The sequence below is a fragment of the Chrysemys picta genome, chromosome 6 (genome assembly GCF_011386835.1).
Source record: "Chrysemys picta bellii isolate R12L10 chromosome 6, ASM1138683v2, whole genome shotgun sequence".
Classification (NCBI taxonomy): Eukaryota; Metazoa; Chordata; order Testudines; family Emydidae; genus Chrysemys; species Chrysemys picta.
In genome coordinates, this window is record NC_088796.1 from 98,632,869 (window position 1) to 98,648,882 (window position 16,014).

The following is a 16,014-nucleotide window of genomic DNA, read 5'->3' on the forward strand; positions in this document are numbered from 1 at the left end:
ATATATTCTTTTTGCAGAGTCAGCTGGATGTACCATTTAAAGTAAAAGCAGGACATATTGGTAAGTTGCATTTTTGTAGCATGCACTACTTTGTAATAAATGGAGCAAGAGCTTGCTAATGTATTTTCTGTTCTTACAACTGACCTCGAGCATTTCAAGTAGTTACACAGTTGAGTGTGTAAATGAATGTGAATCAGTTCACCCATTCTGGAATAAATATCTTCATACCTGTAAAAGACATTCTTATTTTAACTTTGGAAGAGGAATGCTAACGTGGAAGATATAAGGAAGATTTGCCTAGTTATCAAATATTTGAGAATGAATAAAATATAAAATAACACTGTATATTAAAAACAAAAAAAACCCAACAACTACATAATTTAGATTTTTTCTTTATGCCTCCTGTAGTGTGTGAACACTTCAGCAGGCTTCCCATCACTGGCATGTTGTATGACTTTGGGAGGTTTCCTCAGAACACAAATTGACTGGTTGTTGATTGACAAGAATTAGTGATTGTCATAAGGCAGGGCTTCTCCCTAGCTTGCTAAGGACTCACTGCCATGCTCTGTTTCCTTTAGGCAGGTTTATTTTCCAAACTCAAACAAACAAAACAGTACCTCAGTGTACCCTTTGCATTTCAGACTGTCACTGTCTCTCCTCCCAGGGGACTCGGGCAGTCCTGCTGCTCCTGCTTCTTGCAGCTTCTTGGCTCTCTCTCAGCCAGTTGCCCCTCACTGGGCCTGTGTCTGACCTTTCATAGCCCTGGATGCAACATTGCTCCCTTAATTGGCCCCAACTGGGAGCACCTGTTCTGGAAACTGGGAGTGGACCTCCTTAAGTTACAGGCAGCCAGCCATCCTGTGACATACTGTACCTCTCTTCCTCTTTCCCCCTTTTTAAAAGAACCAAACAACTCACAGGCAGGTTTTTTTTTTTTTTATGAGAGAGACCCTTCTGGACTGCTTTCACCCCCGCCCCCTTCCCCCAACCAAAACACACACAACTTGATATAAACTCTTACGTACAAATTCATACACATCAGTATTCCCCAAATACCCCACAGTCCTTAAAGCCAACATTACAATCCATACCCTCCCCAGAGCACTGTCCTCATAACATCATCTTTTCCAGGATTTTGAGAAGGGCATCTTCTCTGCACACTGAGGCTTCAGCACATCTGCACATAGCGATTCTTAAGTTCTCAAGTTCACCGACCCATGAGGTTCAAGTGACTTTTCTTCCTGTCTTGAGTGGCTTGATGTTCTCCGGCCAGCTGCTCTTTTTCTTGCTGAATCAGCTGTAGCTCTCATTCTGCAGCCACCAGTTGCTCTGTCAATTCCCCTGTCTTCACAATGGAACCCATAAAACAAATGTCCTCTGCCTTTCCTCCTGTGAAGGACCACTGCCTTCATCCCAGCCTGGGAGGCTGTGAGAGGCTGAGATGTAAAGGGGGAAAAATACCCTGGGAGTGATAGCCCTGCGTGTTCTTGAAGAACTATTTTGCCTATGTTTGAGGGAAAAAAACTGCCTAAAAGAGACTGTAGGCATGGCAGTGGGTTTTTTGAAGGCCGGGAGAAGACTTACTTGTTACAATGTCATTGAATTGAAAATGCAAATATTTTATAAGGAAAAGTGCTGAATCTCAATCCAGTATTTTTTCCTCATTCAAATTTATCCCTAAGTGCACTTTTTCCATAAAGCTTACAATAAAATAATTACCTAAAAATATTTTGATTGAGCCAGCAAGGTGTGCACATATCTAAAATGTCCAATCCTGTTGCTACTGGCCTTATCTTTCCTCATCGCATCCTGTTCCCACACTCATGTGTTTACCCTGCTAGTTGCTATTTCTAAAAAATTGTAATATATCTAAAGATTGTAAACTCGTCACGGACTGTTTTTCTGTTTGCTTTGAAAAGTACTTAACATGCATTTGACTGTGTTAGGGCAATTTTAGATTAAAAAAAAAAACTTGTAACATATTTTTCAATCAAATTTCATTACATATTGTTATAACTTTTCTTTTATATACTGTAGGTCAACTTAATCTACAAATCCCATGGAAATACCTTTATACTCAACCAGTTGAGGCTGTTCTGGATGGAGTTTATTTGCTTATAGTGCCGACAGCCAGTAAGTTGAGTGAGAGGAAAACTGTATATCATTGAGCTTTATTTTATTGTAATACTATTTTAAAAATCACAGTAATAGGTGATGTATACCATTACTCTTATTCCCAGTAGTTGCTGTTGCCTGACCCAAGTTATATTTTTCATATTTGATTTTCTTTTACTGTATTATTAAATCTTTCTGTTTAATATGTTCAAAAGAGATGTTTCTTTATTTCATAAAAATTATCTTCAAAGATGTTTTCAGAATTTTAACATATACAGTGAAACCCCGCTATAACGCGATGATTGGGGTCCAAAAATTTCAATCGCGATAAATGCGGGGTCGCGGTATAGCAGGGTTACCAAAATTTTACCATTTCAAGCCGGTCAGTTTCAAGCCGGTCAATTTCTCTTGGGCAGCTAGGAGCAAGGAGCAGCTGGGAAGGAGCATGGCTCTTCCTGCCAAAAGGAGAAGCTGGGGTAGAGGGGAAGAGGCAGTGGGGAAGGCATGTTCCTTTCTTTGTTTTTCTTCGGCGGCGCTCTGGCCGCTTTTTCTTTTCTTTTTTTTATCTATCTATTTATTTATTTATTTAGTTATTTGATGTGCCTTGGCAGCGCTCTGGCCGCTTTTTTTTTTTTTTTTTTTTTTTTTTGTGTGTGTGTGCCTTGGTGGTGCTCCGGCCGCTTTTTCTTTCTTTCTTTTTTTTTTTTTGTGTGTGCGCGCGCGCTTCAGTGGCATTCCGGCCGCTTTTTATTTTTTGTGTGTGTGCTTCAGCGGCACTCTGGCTGCCTCTTTTTTTTTTTTTTTTGGCACTTGGGGTGGCGGGAGCCACCTTATGATTGCGTTATAGCCGTATTCGCGTTATCTCGGGGCGCATTATAGCGGGGTTTCCCTGTGTGTATATATAATACTTATGTCTTAACATTCTCTCCCTTCTTTACATAGGCATAAAATATGATGCTGAAAAGGAAGACAGACAGCTCCTAGAAGCAAAGCAAAGGGAACTACAAAGAATAGAGGATGCAAAACAGAAAATAGCTGACCAGGGTAAGGAGGAAAAACAAATAACATCGCAGTATGTATTGTTAGATCTTTTAACTCCAAAAACTGCTGATGTTAAACTAATTGAATAGGGATTCTAGCAGATTAGTTGCTGCCCTTGCAATATTTTTAAAAATGTTTTAGTTATGTGCACTAACATATAGTAAATTGACTAATGTCCCTTAACTAGTAGCTATGAAAACTGATGGCTACTCGCTACTGTACATTTTTGTGCAGGATATTTACTTTATTTCCAAAGTTTCTGTGTTATTTATAAATATTGACACTAGGGATAGTCCAGCTCTTATAGTTGGTACTTCAGTCACATTATGAGGCTTTCAGGACACATCTACTGCATAAAGTTTCAAAACTAAACATGAATAGATACAAACAGGGCTTTGGAAATACAATTCACCTTTTTTTACAATTGTCTGCCAAACTCACTTTCTCTCTGATATGAAGCAAATTTAATTTTGCTTCCAACAACATAGAATCTCCTTGTATCTTTGTGGCAATGCCTCCCTAAAGGCTAATTCTACAATGTATAGAGTGCCTTATTATTTTATACTGCAAATTTGTTGGGTGTTGAGGGATGATACTTACGGCTTGATTTTGAATGGTATTTAGGCACCTAAAGGTGTAGATAGATGCTAGCAGCTTTTGAAAGGCCCCCTAGGTGCCTAACCCCTAGCAGGATTTTGAAAATCCCGCTAGGTCCCTGTCTGCATTTTCAGATACCTTTAAAAATCTGGCCCTTACTACATCACTGGCGACTTAAGCAGGATGAGGCCCTAGAGGACAGTCTTCCACCTTGCGCCACTCCTCCCCCCAGCCCTGCGGCAGCTCTCCGCCCTGAGGCGCCCCCCTCGGCGGCAGCCCCCCTCCTCCCCCCGGCCCGGGGAGCCGTGCGGCAGCTCCCCCCGCCCTGAGGCACCCCCCCGCGGCAGCTCCCCACCCCCCGGCCCAGGGATCCGTGCGGCAGCGCTGACCCAGGGGAACCCCTGGGCTGCCTGCTGGCAGCTCAGACTCCCTCTCCCTCCCAGCCCAGCGGCCACTGTAAACAAAACAAAACAAAAAATTGGGGGCGCCGCTTTTTGGCGCCCCCAAATCTTGGCACCCTAGGCAACCGCCTAGTTGGCCTAAATGGTAGCACCAGCCCTGAGGACAGTGATATAAACGTTATGAAAGTAAACTGAAGGGTAGTGTTTAATACAACTACAGTACAGTATAGCATCAAGTACAGCTTCTGGTATATGGAATCACTTCAGCATGTGGTTTTTATAGTTGGGAAGTATTATGCTCCTACCATTGTTGATTCCTGGAGTCTAATTAGTTACAAAATTTATAATATTTAAATGATTTCCCATTCAATTTTATTTCTCTCTCATACTTAATTTGAGTAAAAATATATTTAAACACCCTGTGCTTCAATTTAGATAAAGGACAAGAAGAGAAACAAGACACTTTTGTAGAAAAATTAGTCACTCAGGTCATCAAAAATCTTCAGGTGAAAATTTCCAACATTCATATTCGATATGAAGATGATGTAAGTACTTCTGTATATATAGAATATTAGGCTCTTGTGTATTATTTTCAATTATTATGGATGACCCCCAGTTAGTTTCTTTTCCCCTCCTTATACTTTCCACATTATGAATGAACTTCTAACATTCCAGCAGTTTTCGTGTGTGTTTTTTTTTGTCTTTTCTAAGGATATATGCTGTGTAATAAATCAAATAGCATTGATTTATGTATTTCTAAAAAAATACCAAAATAAATAAATATGAGAGATGAGCATTTGGTAAATGTAAATATAAATTTGGAGTTCAAAGTACATAAAATAAGACTGCATAATTATGCAAGCAGTTATTCACATGTTGCAAATTGTTTATTTCCTTTTCTTTATGTATTCTGATTTTAAGTAATTCTTTTTGTATTTTTTCCTCTTATTAGATCACAAATCGAGATAATCCCCTGTCATTTGGGATCTCACTTCAGAATCTCAGTTTGCAGGTAATTCAATTTTATACTCGAAAGTATCCAGTAGACTCATCATGTTTTAAAGAATATTAATCTAGCAATAATAATATTAATCTAGGAATAAAACAATGCATCTGATAAATGATTGATACACGCAAGCATGCTCTTATCTAAAACTGTTATTTGTTAGATATATAGATAAGTACACCGACACCTACCTAATAGGTTTAGGACGTCCCAGATATAGTTACCCATAGCCTGGTTTCTAGTGATCACTAGCCGGGCTTCCAGGGGCCCTCTTTCCGTCCAGCTGATGGGGAGTTTAGATGTCAGTGCCTTGCCCGAAGAAAAGCTCCCTTGTATTGTTCCCAGGTATTTATTTTTACCTGTCTTTTATAGCTGACAAAGCACATAACCTATGACTCCTAGTGGGTCAGCATAATAACTTCTGTTTTGTCACCAATTCTCCTAATTTCAACAATCTGCTCATTATCTCAAGACGTTTCTAGTATTTCTTGCCATAACAACAATATATCAGGAGCACCTAAAACCAAGGTCGCTATTCACTCACTCTCTTCCATAATTTTCTATCCCATCCTCCCGTTCTGATTAACAAACTGTAAATATGCAGTTGTCTGACCTTACCCCACAAAGGCCTAAGATTATTCCTTGCTATGTGATATTTGGTTTTCAGCTGGCAGTGGCTGAACATACAAAATGACTGATTGCAGTGTTGTTAAGTTCTGGGGTACACTCAGGAATGTCAAATTATGGGGTAACAGCGGCACTGCTTTTGGATGTGGGCGCCTGGCCAGTAGCCACTGCTCTCCACTCTGCTTTCTCACGCTTCTGCAGAATACATCTGAGAACACTTGAGAACCTCTGGTGTAGACCATGCTGGTATGCGTTGAAAGTTCGCTAGTATGTGTCACGCTGTCTGGATTGGCTCACAACTGTGAGTGCATACTTCAGGGCAGACTATCAGAAAACAGGACAGATACCCCAAGCTGGTGGTGTGTTCTGTAACTATATTTCACCAAGCCAGTGACAAATGTAAACTCCTGAATCACTATACCAGTCTTCCATGGAGTCACAGACACCATAGATTCTCCAGTTCATCTTGCCACCCAGACAAACTGGACTTCGTGATACAAGGTCACTTAAACCAAAGATCACACCACATCAGGTTGCTCCAAGAGACCAGTCACTTACCCCAGATCAATTGGTACTTTAATATTACACCAAAGACAACGCTGATAGCCAGACCTTTAGTAAACTAACTAAAGGTTTGTTAGCTAAGAAAAGGAAATGAGAGTTAATGAGAGGTTAAAGCAGGTAAAATATATGCACAGGTGAGTCACAGTTTGTAATTCGAAATGGTGGCAGTGATGTAATAATCTGCCACTTTCCCAAAAGTCTTTTCAGGGTGCCCAGATTGTCTCTGGGGAGCTTCATTTTGCATCTGGTACACTTCCTGTAAGAGTCCAAACAGTCCAGAAATCCAGGATCTTTCCTTGAATCCATACTTACAGCTGCTTTTCACAGAAAACAAAATGACAGTGTCACTACCCATTTGGACTTTTTCGTTGATGATGGAGAGTGAGGAATGAATTTTTAGTCTTTGACCTCTAATCATCACACACACTGACCATTTGCTTTGAAATTAGCACTTTTCTGTTGAAGTTCTTCATTTGCATTCCACAAGGCTTCTTTCTTGTTTGATGGGTTATTTAGTTAAAGGGGTACACACAATGTAAATGTTTGCTACTATATTATAACAGGAAATAAATAATTGAAAACAATGCAAGTAACATCCCATTAGTTTTCATGAAGTTTAAACTCCAAATCACTCTTATACATTTAACAATCACTTTGATCTATACCAGGTTTTCCCAAACTTTTTTGGCCACGGAACACTTTTTAGCCTATTACGGAACACTTATAATATTATTTTGTAGTCGTTCAGTTTTCAAATAAAAAATTGCCTTATTTATGCTCAAATATATTTTATTTTCTAAAACAAAGCAAAAATACAAATTTAAAATAACTTGAACTAACAATTTCTAACTGGAAAGTGCGTATAAAGTAGTACAAAAATCAAATGCAAGAGTCAATTAAAAACAGTGTTCTACTTAAAAAAACCTGTTTTTATATATACACAAACACCAAACAAATTAGATTTTTACTAGGAAAATCTATTTTTATAAACAGAAATACAAATTTGGAATTAATGGGATTGGTGTTTCTGCGTTTTTCTATCACTAATTTGCTTAATATTAGGAATAATGCTGGAAAGTTGAATTCTCATGTTAGGCACAGCATCAAGTCTATTCCTATATTTGGTTTTTGTTGCAGTATAATACGAAATTCCCGTCTCTCACAAACAAGTTGTAGCAAAAGGAAGGAGCACTCGAACTGCATGTTTAGCCACTTTAGGGTACTCTTCTATTAGGCTGCTCCAAAAATTATTCAGCGGAAGATCCTTAAATTTTTGTTTCAAATCAGAGTCAGAAATTAAGTCAATTAGGCTTTCATAATCGTGCGCAGTAAAGCCGACTGCTTTGGCTGTAATTACAAACGGATTTCGAACCTAAGCATTATCATCAGTAGTTGTAAGAAAATATTCTAGTAAAGAGGCCTGCAAGTCACGTAAGTGCTGTAAAATGATGCTGGAAACTTCTTCATGGACTGTAGAATTTATTTCAGTCAGCAATTCATGTACTGTAGGGAAGCAGTTGGAGTTATTCTGTTCTACAGAAGATGACCAGAATTCCAGTTTCTTTTTTAACGAGGAAATTTTATCCATTGTAGTAAAAATGGTCACATTCTTTCCTTGCAGCGACAGATTAATTTAATTTAATTTTGCAAAAATATCTGCAAGATACGCAAGTCTCATTAGCCATGAGGAATTTGTCAGACAGTCATTAAATTTTTGTCCTGAATTATCTGAAGTGAAGAATACCAGTAGTTCACTATGAAGCTCAAAAAGCCTCACAAGCACTTTTCCTCTGGATAGCCAACTCACTTCCGTATGTAAAAGAAGCGCTTTGTGCTGACTACCCATTTCCTCTCACAAAATTTTAAATAACCTGGATTGAAGTGGTCGAGATTTGACAAAATTGATAATTTGTACTGTTTCATTGAGCACAATTTTCAGATATGCTGGTATTTTTTTAACTGCAAGTGCTTGTCTGTGTAGAACACAATGGCTCTTGGTGCTTTCTGGTGCCACACTTATGATTCGCGTTACAGCTCTCTTCATTCTCGATCATTGCCCGAGCACCGACAGTACATACATCAATACATTTTCCCCAACTAATTTCATGCTTTCTGATAAAATTGTTGATGCAGTTGAATATTTCTTCTCCAGTTGTGTTGCTTTGCAGAGATTCACATAAGAGCAGGTCCTCTTCAATAATATTATTAAATCTGTATCAGACAAATACTAGTAGTACCGCAAGTCCTGAAATGTCAGTGGACTCATCTAGCTTCAATGAATACTCATGGCAAATTTTCAGTTGGCAAACTGGCTCTTTTTCTATGTCATCGGCAAGATCTTTAATACGGCGTGCAACAGTATTATTTGTCAATTTGTCAAACAGTACAGCGTCAATTTTTTTTACCAGACTGCTTGCTCAACATGCACGTTACAATATCTTTCACGCAAAGCTTGATAAGCGTTTCTCCAATAGTGTGAGCTTCTCTGGCAAGCGCTATACGGTAACTTACTCGATAAGATGCCTCTGTTGTACTTTTGTTGTCTGTTTTAGCAATTTTAATAATCGAAAGTTTACAATTTCCAAGTTACACTTTTTCTCTTGGGAAAAAACTTATATCTTTGTCTTTGTATTCAGCATGCTTGGTTTCCAAATGCCTACGAAGTTTAGCAGGAGCCAATGAACTGTTTGCTAATATTTTGTTGCACACAATGCACTGCGTATCAGGAACATCTTTATTTCCATCACACGTAAAACCGAAAGACAAATAACTTTCATCATACTTTCATTTTGGTCTTTTAACACCTGCTGCATCTTGTTTTTTGATATACTTCGGTGGAAATTCTTTCACCTTGGATAACTCACTAGTACTAACAGATTTTTCGGCAACAAAAGACTGCGATTGTTCATCCTCACTTTGAAGTGTCACAATATTTTGCTTGTTTATTTCGGCCACATTGGAGTACCAGAAGAACTTGCTTTTCGTTTCAAAGTTCCTTCTTTTAGCCACAAATCCATGGTGATTAGGTTTAGTAACAATATTTAGAAATACTGATTTTTGTCAAATTTTGTTTGTCACAAATTATTTATATTGTTTCAAGTGAAGCTAGTTTAGTTGTGCTTATCGCACACACGGTAAAGACCCACAGGTTTGAACGTGTTGAGTGAATGTTATATTTCACATGGTGTAAAGAGAATGGTGTGTGCATACCACTGTAGTTCACGCAGCCTCGAGCGGAAGGAGTACGACGTCACTAACTGAAACATGCCTGAAAGGGGTAGACATCAACATGCTTGCGTGCCACGTTCTCTTTACGCCATGATATTCAATACGAGATCTATCAATAACCGGAAAAAGAGTTTTATGTTAAATTATAGTCATTCGAAAAGAGTTGTAAACTACGCTTCAGAAGGGCATAACACTTCAAATATGCCAAATTTAAAATTAAAAAAAATTTAAAGACCCTTTTTAAAAATTATGATTCTTTCACAGAACACCTATTCATATTGTGCGGAACACCAGTGTTCCGCGGAACACAGTTTGGGAAACACTGATCTATACTAATACACAAGTGAATTGGCCTTGGACTCTGGCATGAGCTGGCACCTGGTCTGCCAGCATCACAGTGTGTGTTACTGTTGAATCAGTACTATGTTAATGTGCACTACGGAACTGCGTATGTGTCAGCAGGGTCTACATGGGCTAGTTAGTGTGCAACATGTTGGTATGTTTTAGAATGCCCTTAAGCGTGCATTGCCCCACTGTGTAGACAAATCCTATTGCCCTACTATTCCTGACAGCTAGAATTAATCATAGGAATCGCCAGTATCCCAGTATCCTAAATACAAAGGCTGACAGCTTCTAGAGCTCATTTCTAACTGTCCCAGAGGTTTGCCTTGTATCTATACTCCATGTTAATAGCTGCCCCCCACTCATCTGGGTATGTTTAAACACACTCTTGGGCTCTTTATACACGGTTCTAATCCTAGACCCAGATTTCAACACTGAGGAAGAGCTTTTTAATTCACTTCTCACTCAGGACTACTGTACCACCAAACACAAATTGCTGCAAAATGTGATGCTAGCATTTAAATTGCATACAAAATTGCAACCACCATATCCCAAGTAGATACTGCACTTATACTTTTTTTAACCATAATTGGAGTTTAAGTACTGTAGTCTGATGCTCAGATTTTATATTATAGTATTGAAGCTGTCACCATTCCAGAATGTACTCCAAAAGAGGGGAGGTGGTGAAAATGAGTAACTAGATGAACTTTTTTGGAAGGGAAGAGGAAAGGAGGGAGAAAAAAGTCTTGAATGGTCTCTTGCCTAAGTCAGTGAGTCCAGTGGAAAGTAAGAAAAAAGCTTACAGAGAGCCCTAAAATGATGGCAATGATACAGTTTTTTTGTATGAGGAACAGTCATAAGCTCTTTATATAGCAGTTAGATAATCTTTTTTTGCCTTTCCATGTATTCAAAGATGAACAATCCTGGTAAACCAGTCAAACTTTGAAAATAGAATTAAAAGTAGTGTCTGGTACCCCCCTTGCCCCAGAAATGTTACCATTTTTTGTGCTTTTACGAATGTTTTCTTCTTTTGAAACCCCACACCCAAAAAGCCCAGCTGTTCTCCCCTATTGTTGTGTGCGTGGCGGACTATGCTTGGGAAAACAGTGAAATGATACATTTAGCAGCTCTTTGTGTAAACTCCAAACAAGCCAAAAAAAAAATCCCCTCCCCCTCTGATTTCTCAGGATGTCTTTGTTGCAAAAAAGATGTGTTCTTAATTTGAGTTAAAAACTTGGATTAGCAGTTTGAGTTCAATCCCAGGTTTCTCTACAGCAGTGGTCCCCAAACTTTTTCTGTTGTGTCCCTGCTCCCCCTTACTGTAGGAGGAGACCTCATACTTCTTGAAGACAAGCTGAGTCTTCTCTTCAGTCCTGTCTGAGGTAGGAAGGAGCCAAGATCTTCAGATGGTGCTTCTCACTGGTCACATCCCAGAGAATATGCCAAAAAGGTCTAAGATTCATCACTCATCCAAACCTGCTCCTTCCAGATCTGATTGGCACTGTGATCTATATGTGCCAGATGACAGTCTTCTTGCACCCAAGTCACACAAGTTCAAATCAGTCCTCAAGTCACTGCCAGATCATGCCTGCAACTTCTTGGGCGTGTGGCAGCATGCAACTTTGTCATGTTTCATTCTTGACTGCATCTGCGATGCTTCCAAGTCAGGTTCTAGTCCATTTATACACTCCCAACAGAGACAGTCTGAACAGTTGTTCTTGATCCCCTGTCATATTCTAGTTTCCCTTGGGTGGTGGAAGAATACAGGCAAAGTGTGTTTGGAGGTCCCATTCAACTATCCTCCACCTGCTCTCGCAGTAGTTCCTGCCGCGTCTCTCCTTGGAGCTCATCACCAGGACTAACTAGGACAGATGGACTGCCCAAAAGTCCTCTTTACACATCCATGTTCTGGAGCTCAGAGCTATCAGATACACCTGTCTGCGCTTCCTACCCATGATAAAAGGACAATGTGTCCACATAACAAGAGACAACAGGGCTAGTATGTACCACATAAATCACCGGTGGGGACTGACATCCCCCTTTCCACAGAGGCTATGAAATTATGGAACTGCTGAACAGCCCATGATATCCTGCTCTGGGTAGTCTTCCTACCCAATTAAAACTATTACCTCCCATGACTTGCGTGCTATTCCTCAGTTAATGCAACCTAAAATTAAATACAATTAAAACACCATAGCTGACTATTTCAACGGGCGCTTCACTCAAGTGCATGAGTGGAAACTAGAGAAATCCATACTCGAACAGATATTTCTTAACTGGGGATTTCCAGAAACAGATCACTTCGCCACTGTAGTCAGTACGATGTTCTGTTCAAGGGGAGGTTTGGATTGCTGTGCTCTGAGGGACGCCTTTCTCTTCTGGGTGGAGAATTTTGTATACAACTTACCTCTCCTGCTGCTGATCGTCAAGGACCTAAACAGGACAAAGCCACGGTCATCTTGATTGCATCAACCTAGCTGAGAGAGGTTTGGTTTCCTTATTTTCCTCCTTAGGTCCACTGCATTCCACAAAAAGTGGAAACTACGTCAAATTACAAAGGATGAATATAAACAAATAACACAAGTATGTAGGGCAGTGGTTCCCAAACTTGTTCCACCGCTTGTGCAGGGAAAGCCCCTGGTGGGCCGGGCCGGTTTGTTTACCTGTTGCGTCCGCAGGGTCAGCCGATCGCGGCTCCCAGTGGCTGCGGTTCCCTGCTCTAGGCCAATGGGAGCTGCTGGAAGCGGCGCGGGCCGAGGGATGTACTGGCCACAGCTTCCAGCAGCTCCCATTGGCCTGGAGCAGCGAACCGCGGCCACTGGGAGCCACGATTGGCCGAACTTGCGGACGTGGCAGGTAAACAAACCGGCCCGGCCCGCCAGGGCTTTCCTTGCACAAGTGGCGGAACAAGTTTGGGAACCACTGATGTAGGAACAAAATTAAAAAGGTCGAGGCACAAAACGAGATTAAACTAGCTAGAGACATAAAGGGTAACAAGAAAACATTCTATAAATACATTAGAAGCAAGAGGATGACCAAGAAGAGGGGAGGCCTGTTACTCAATGGGGGAGGGAGAGAGAGAACAATAACAGAAAATTTGGAAATGGCAGAAGTGCTAAAGGACTTTTTTGTTTGTTTTCACTAGAAAGGTTAGTACCAATTGGATGTCTAACATAGTGCATGCCAGTGAAAATGAGGTAGGCTCAGAGGCTCAAATAGGAAAAGAAGAATTTAAAAATTACTCAGAAAAGTTTGATGTCGTCAAGTCACCAGGACCTGATGAAATACATCCTAGAATACTCAAGGAGCTGACCAAGAAGATATCTGAGTCATGAGTGATTATCTTCGAAAAGTCTTGGAAGTTGGGAAAGATTCCAGAGGACTGGAAAAGGGCAAATATAGTGTCCATAAAAAGGGAAATAAGGACAACTGGGGGAATTACAGACCAGTCATCTTAACTTCAGTACTCGGAAAGATAATGGAGCAAATAATTAAGCAATCAATTTGCTAACACTTAGAAGATAATAAGGTCATAAGTAACAGTCAGCATGCTTTTGTCAAGAACAAACTGTCAAACCAAACTAATAGCTTTCTTTGACAGGGTAACAAGCCTTGTGGATGTGGGGAAGCGGTAGATGTGGTATATCTTGACTTTAGTAAGGCTTTTGATACTATCTCGCATGACTTCTCATAAACAAACTAGGAAATACAACCTAAATGGAACTATTATAAGGTGGATGCATAACTGGTTGGAAAACCATTCCCAGAGAGAAGTTCTCAGTGTTTCACAGTCAAACTGGAAGAGCATATTGAGTGGGATCCTGCAGGGATCGGTTCCGGAGCCGGTGCTGTTCAACGTCTTCTTCAATAATTTAGACAATGACATAGGGAGTACACTTATAAAGTTTGCAGACGATATCCAGCCGGGAGGGGTTGCAAGTGCTTTGGAGGATAGGATTAACATTCAAAATGATCTGGATAAACTTGAGAAATGGTCTGAAGTAAATAGGATGAAATTCAATAAGAACAAATGCAAGTACCCCACTTAGGAAGGAACAATCAGTTGCACATATACAAAATGGAGAGTGACTGCTTAGGAAGGAGTACTGCAGTAAGGGATCTAAGGGTCAAAGGGATCACAAGCTAAATATGAGTCTACAGTGTAACTCTGTTGTAAAAAAAAAAAATAAAGCAAACATTCTGGGATGTATTAGCGGGAGTGTTTGTAAGCAAGACATGAGAAGTAATTTTTCCGCTCTATGGTGTGCTGATTAGGCCTCAACTGGAGAATTTGTGTCCAGTTCTGGGCACCACATTTCAGGAAAGATGTGGACAAATTGGAGAAAGTCCAGAGAAGAGCAACAAAATTGATTAAAGGTTTAGACAACATGACCTATGAGAGAAGATTGAAAAAAAAAATTGGATTTGTTTAGTCTGGAGAAGAGAAGACTGAAAGGGGACATAAGTTTTCAAGTACATAAAAGATTGTTACAAGGAGAAGGGAGAAATTTTTTTTCTCCTTAACCTCTGAGCAGAGGACAAGAAGCAATGAGCTTAAATTGCAGCAAGGACGGTTTAGGTTGGACATTAAGAAAAACTTCCTAACTGTCAGGGTTGGTTAAGCACTGGAATAAATTTGACCAGGGAGGTTGTGAAATCTCCATCATTGGAGATTTTTAAAGACCAGTTTAGACAAACACCCATTGCAGATGATCTAGATCATGCTTAGTCCTTCCATGAGTGCAGGGGACTGGACTAGATGACCTCTTGACGTCCCTTCCAGTCTTACAATTCTGTGATTCCCTCTATCCACCAAACCTGTTACCCTGTCAAAGAAGGAAATCAAGCTGGTTTGACATGATTTGTTCTTAGTAAATCCATGCTGGCTGCTCGTGATTACTCCTTCATCTCCAGGTATTTGCAGATTGAATGTTTTATACATTGCTCTAGTACAGGGGTTCTCAAATTTAATTGCACCGTGACTCCCCCTCTGACAACAAAAATTACTACATGACCCCAGGAAGGGGGACCAAAACCTAAGCCTGCCCAAGCCCTGCTGCTCCAGGTGGGATTGGCCCATGGGCTTCAGCCCCAGGCTGGGGGCCTGTAACCTGAGCCCCACCACCCAGGGCTGAAGCCCTTGGGCTTTGGCTTCGGCTATGGGCGGTGGGGCTCAGACTTCAGGCCCAGGCACGTCTAACTCCAGCCTTGGCGACCCCATTAAAATGGGGTTGCAATCCACTTTGGGGTCCCAACCCACAGTTTGGGAACCACTGCTCTAATAGCTTCCCAGGTATCAAAGTCAGGCTGACTGGTCTTCCCCTGCTCCACCTTTTAAAGATGAGCTCTATGTTAGCCCTTCTCCAGGCTTCCGGGACATAAGAACTGCCATACTGGGTCAAACCAAAGGTCCATCTAGCCCAGTATCCTGTCTTCCGACAGTGGCCAATGCCAGGTACTCCAGAGGGAATGAACAGAACAGGTAATTATCAAGTGATCCATTCCCTGTCACCTGAACCCTATTGTAGTCTTGGCCTTCACACCATCCTCTGGCAAGAGTTCCACAGGTTGACTGTGCATTGTGTGAAGAATTTTATTTGTTTTATTTGTTTTATTTGTTTTAAACCTGCTGCCTATTAATTTCATTTGGTCACCCCTAGTTCTTGTGTTATGAGAAGGAGTAAATAACACTTCCTTATTTACTTTCGCCACACGAGTCATGATTTTATAGGCCTCAATCATATCCCCCTCTTAGTCGTCTCTTTTCCAAGCTGAAAAGTCCTGGTCTTATTCTCTCTTCATAGGGAAGCTGTTCCATACCCCTAATCATTTTTGTTTCCCTTTTCTGAACCTTTTCCAATTCCAATACATCTTTTTTGAGATGGAGCCACCACATCTGCACACAGTATTCAAGCTGTGGGCGTACCATGGATTTATATAGAGGCAATATGATATTTTCTGTACTATTATCTATCCCTTTCTTTATTATTCCCAGCATTGCTTTTTTGACTGCTGCTGCACATTGAGTGGACGTTTTCAGAGAACTATCCACAATGACTCTAAGATCTTTCTTGAGTGATAACAGCTAATTTA

The 16,014-nt window shown here is 40.4% G+C and overlaps 1 protein-coding gene across 10 annotated transcripts in view; it reads left to right on the top strand.

Annotated features, from left to right (window-relative positions):
- The window catches only part of VPS13A (vacuolar protein sorting 13 homolog A), a 293,421-nt gene that overhangs the window by 19,415 nt on the left and 257,992 nt on the right, over positions 1–16,014 (top strand). For all 10 annotated transcript variants that reach the window (XR_010588882.1, XR_010588883.1, XM_042850566.2 and 7 more), the window contains exons 3-7: positions 18–60; positions 2,038–2,133; positions 3,058–3,159; positions 4,590–4,699; positions 5,107–5,166. Coding sequence is in view for 8 of the 10 variants with exons in the window: in XM_042850566.2 (XP_042706500.2) it covers positions 18–60; positions 2,038–2,133; positions 3,058–3,159; positions 4,590–4,699; positions 5,107–5,166 (411 nt within the window). In the remaining 2 variants the exon portion in view is untranslated. The remainder of the gene's footprint in view (positions 1–17; positions 61–2,037; positions 2,134–3,057; positions 3,160–4,589; positions 4,700–5,106; positions 5,167–16,014) is intronic.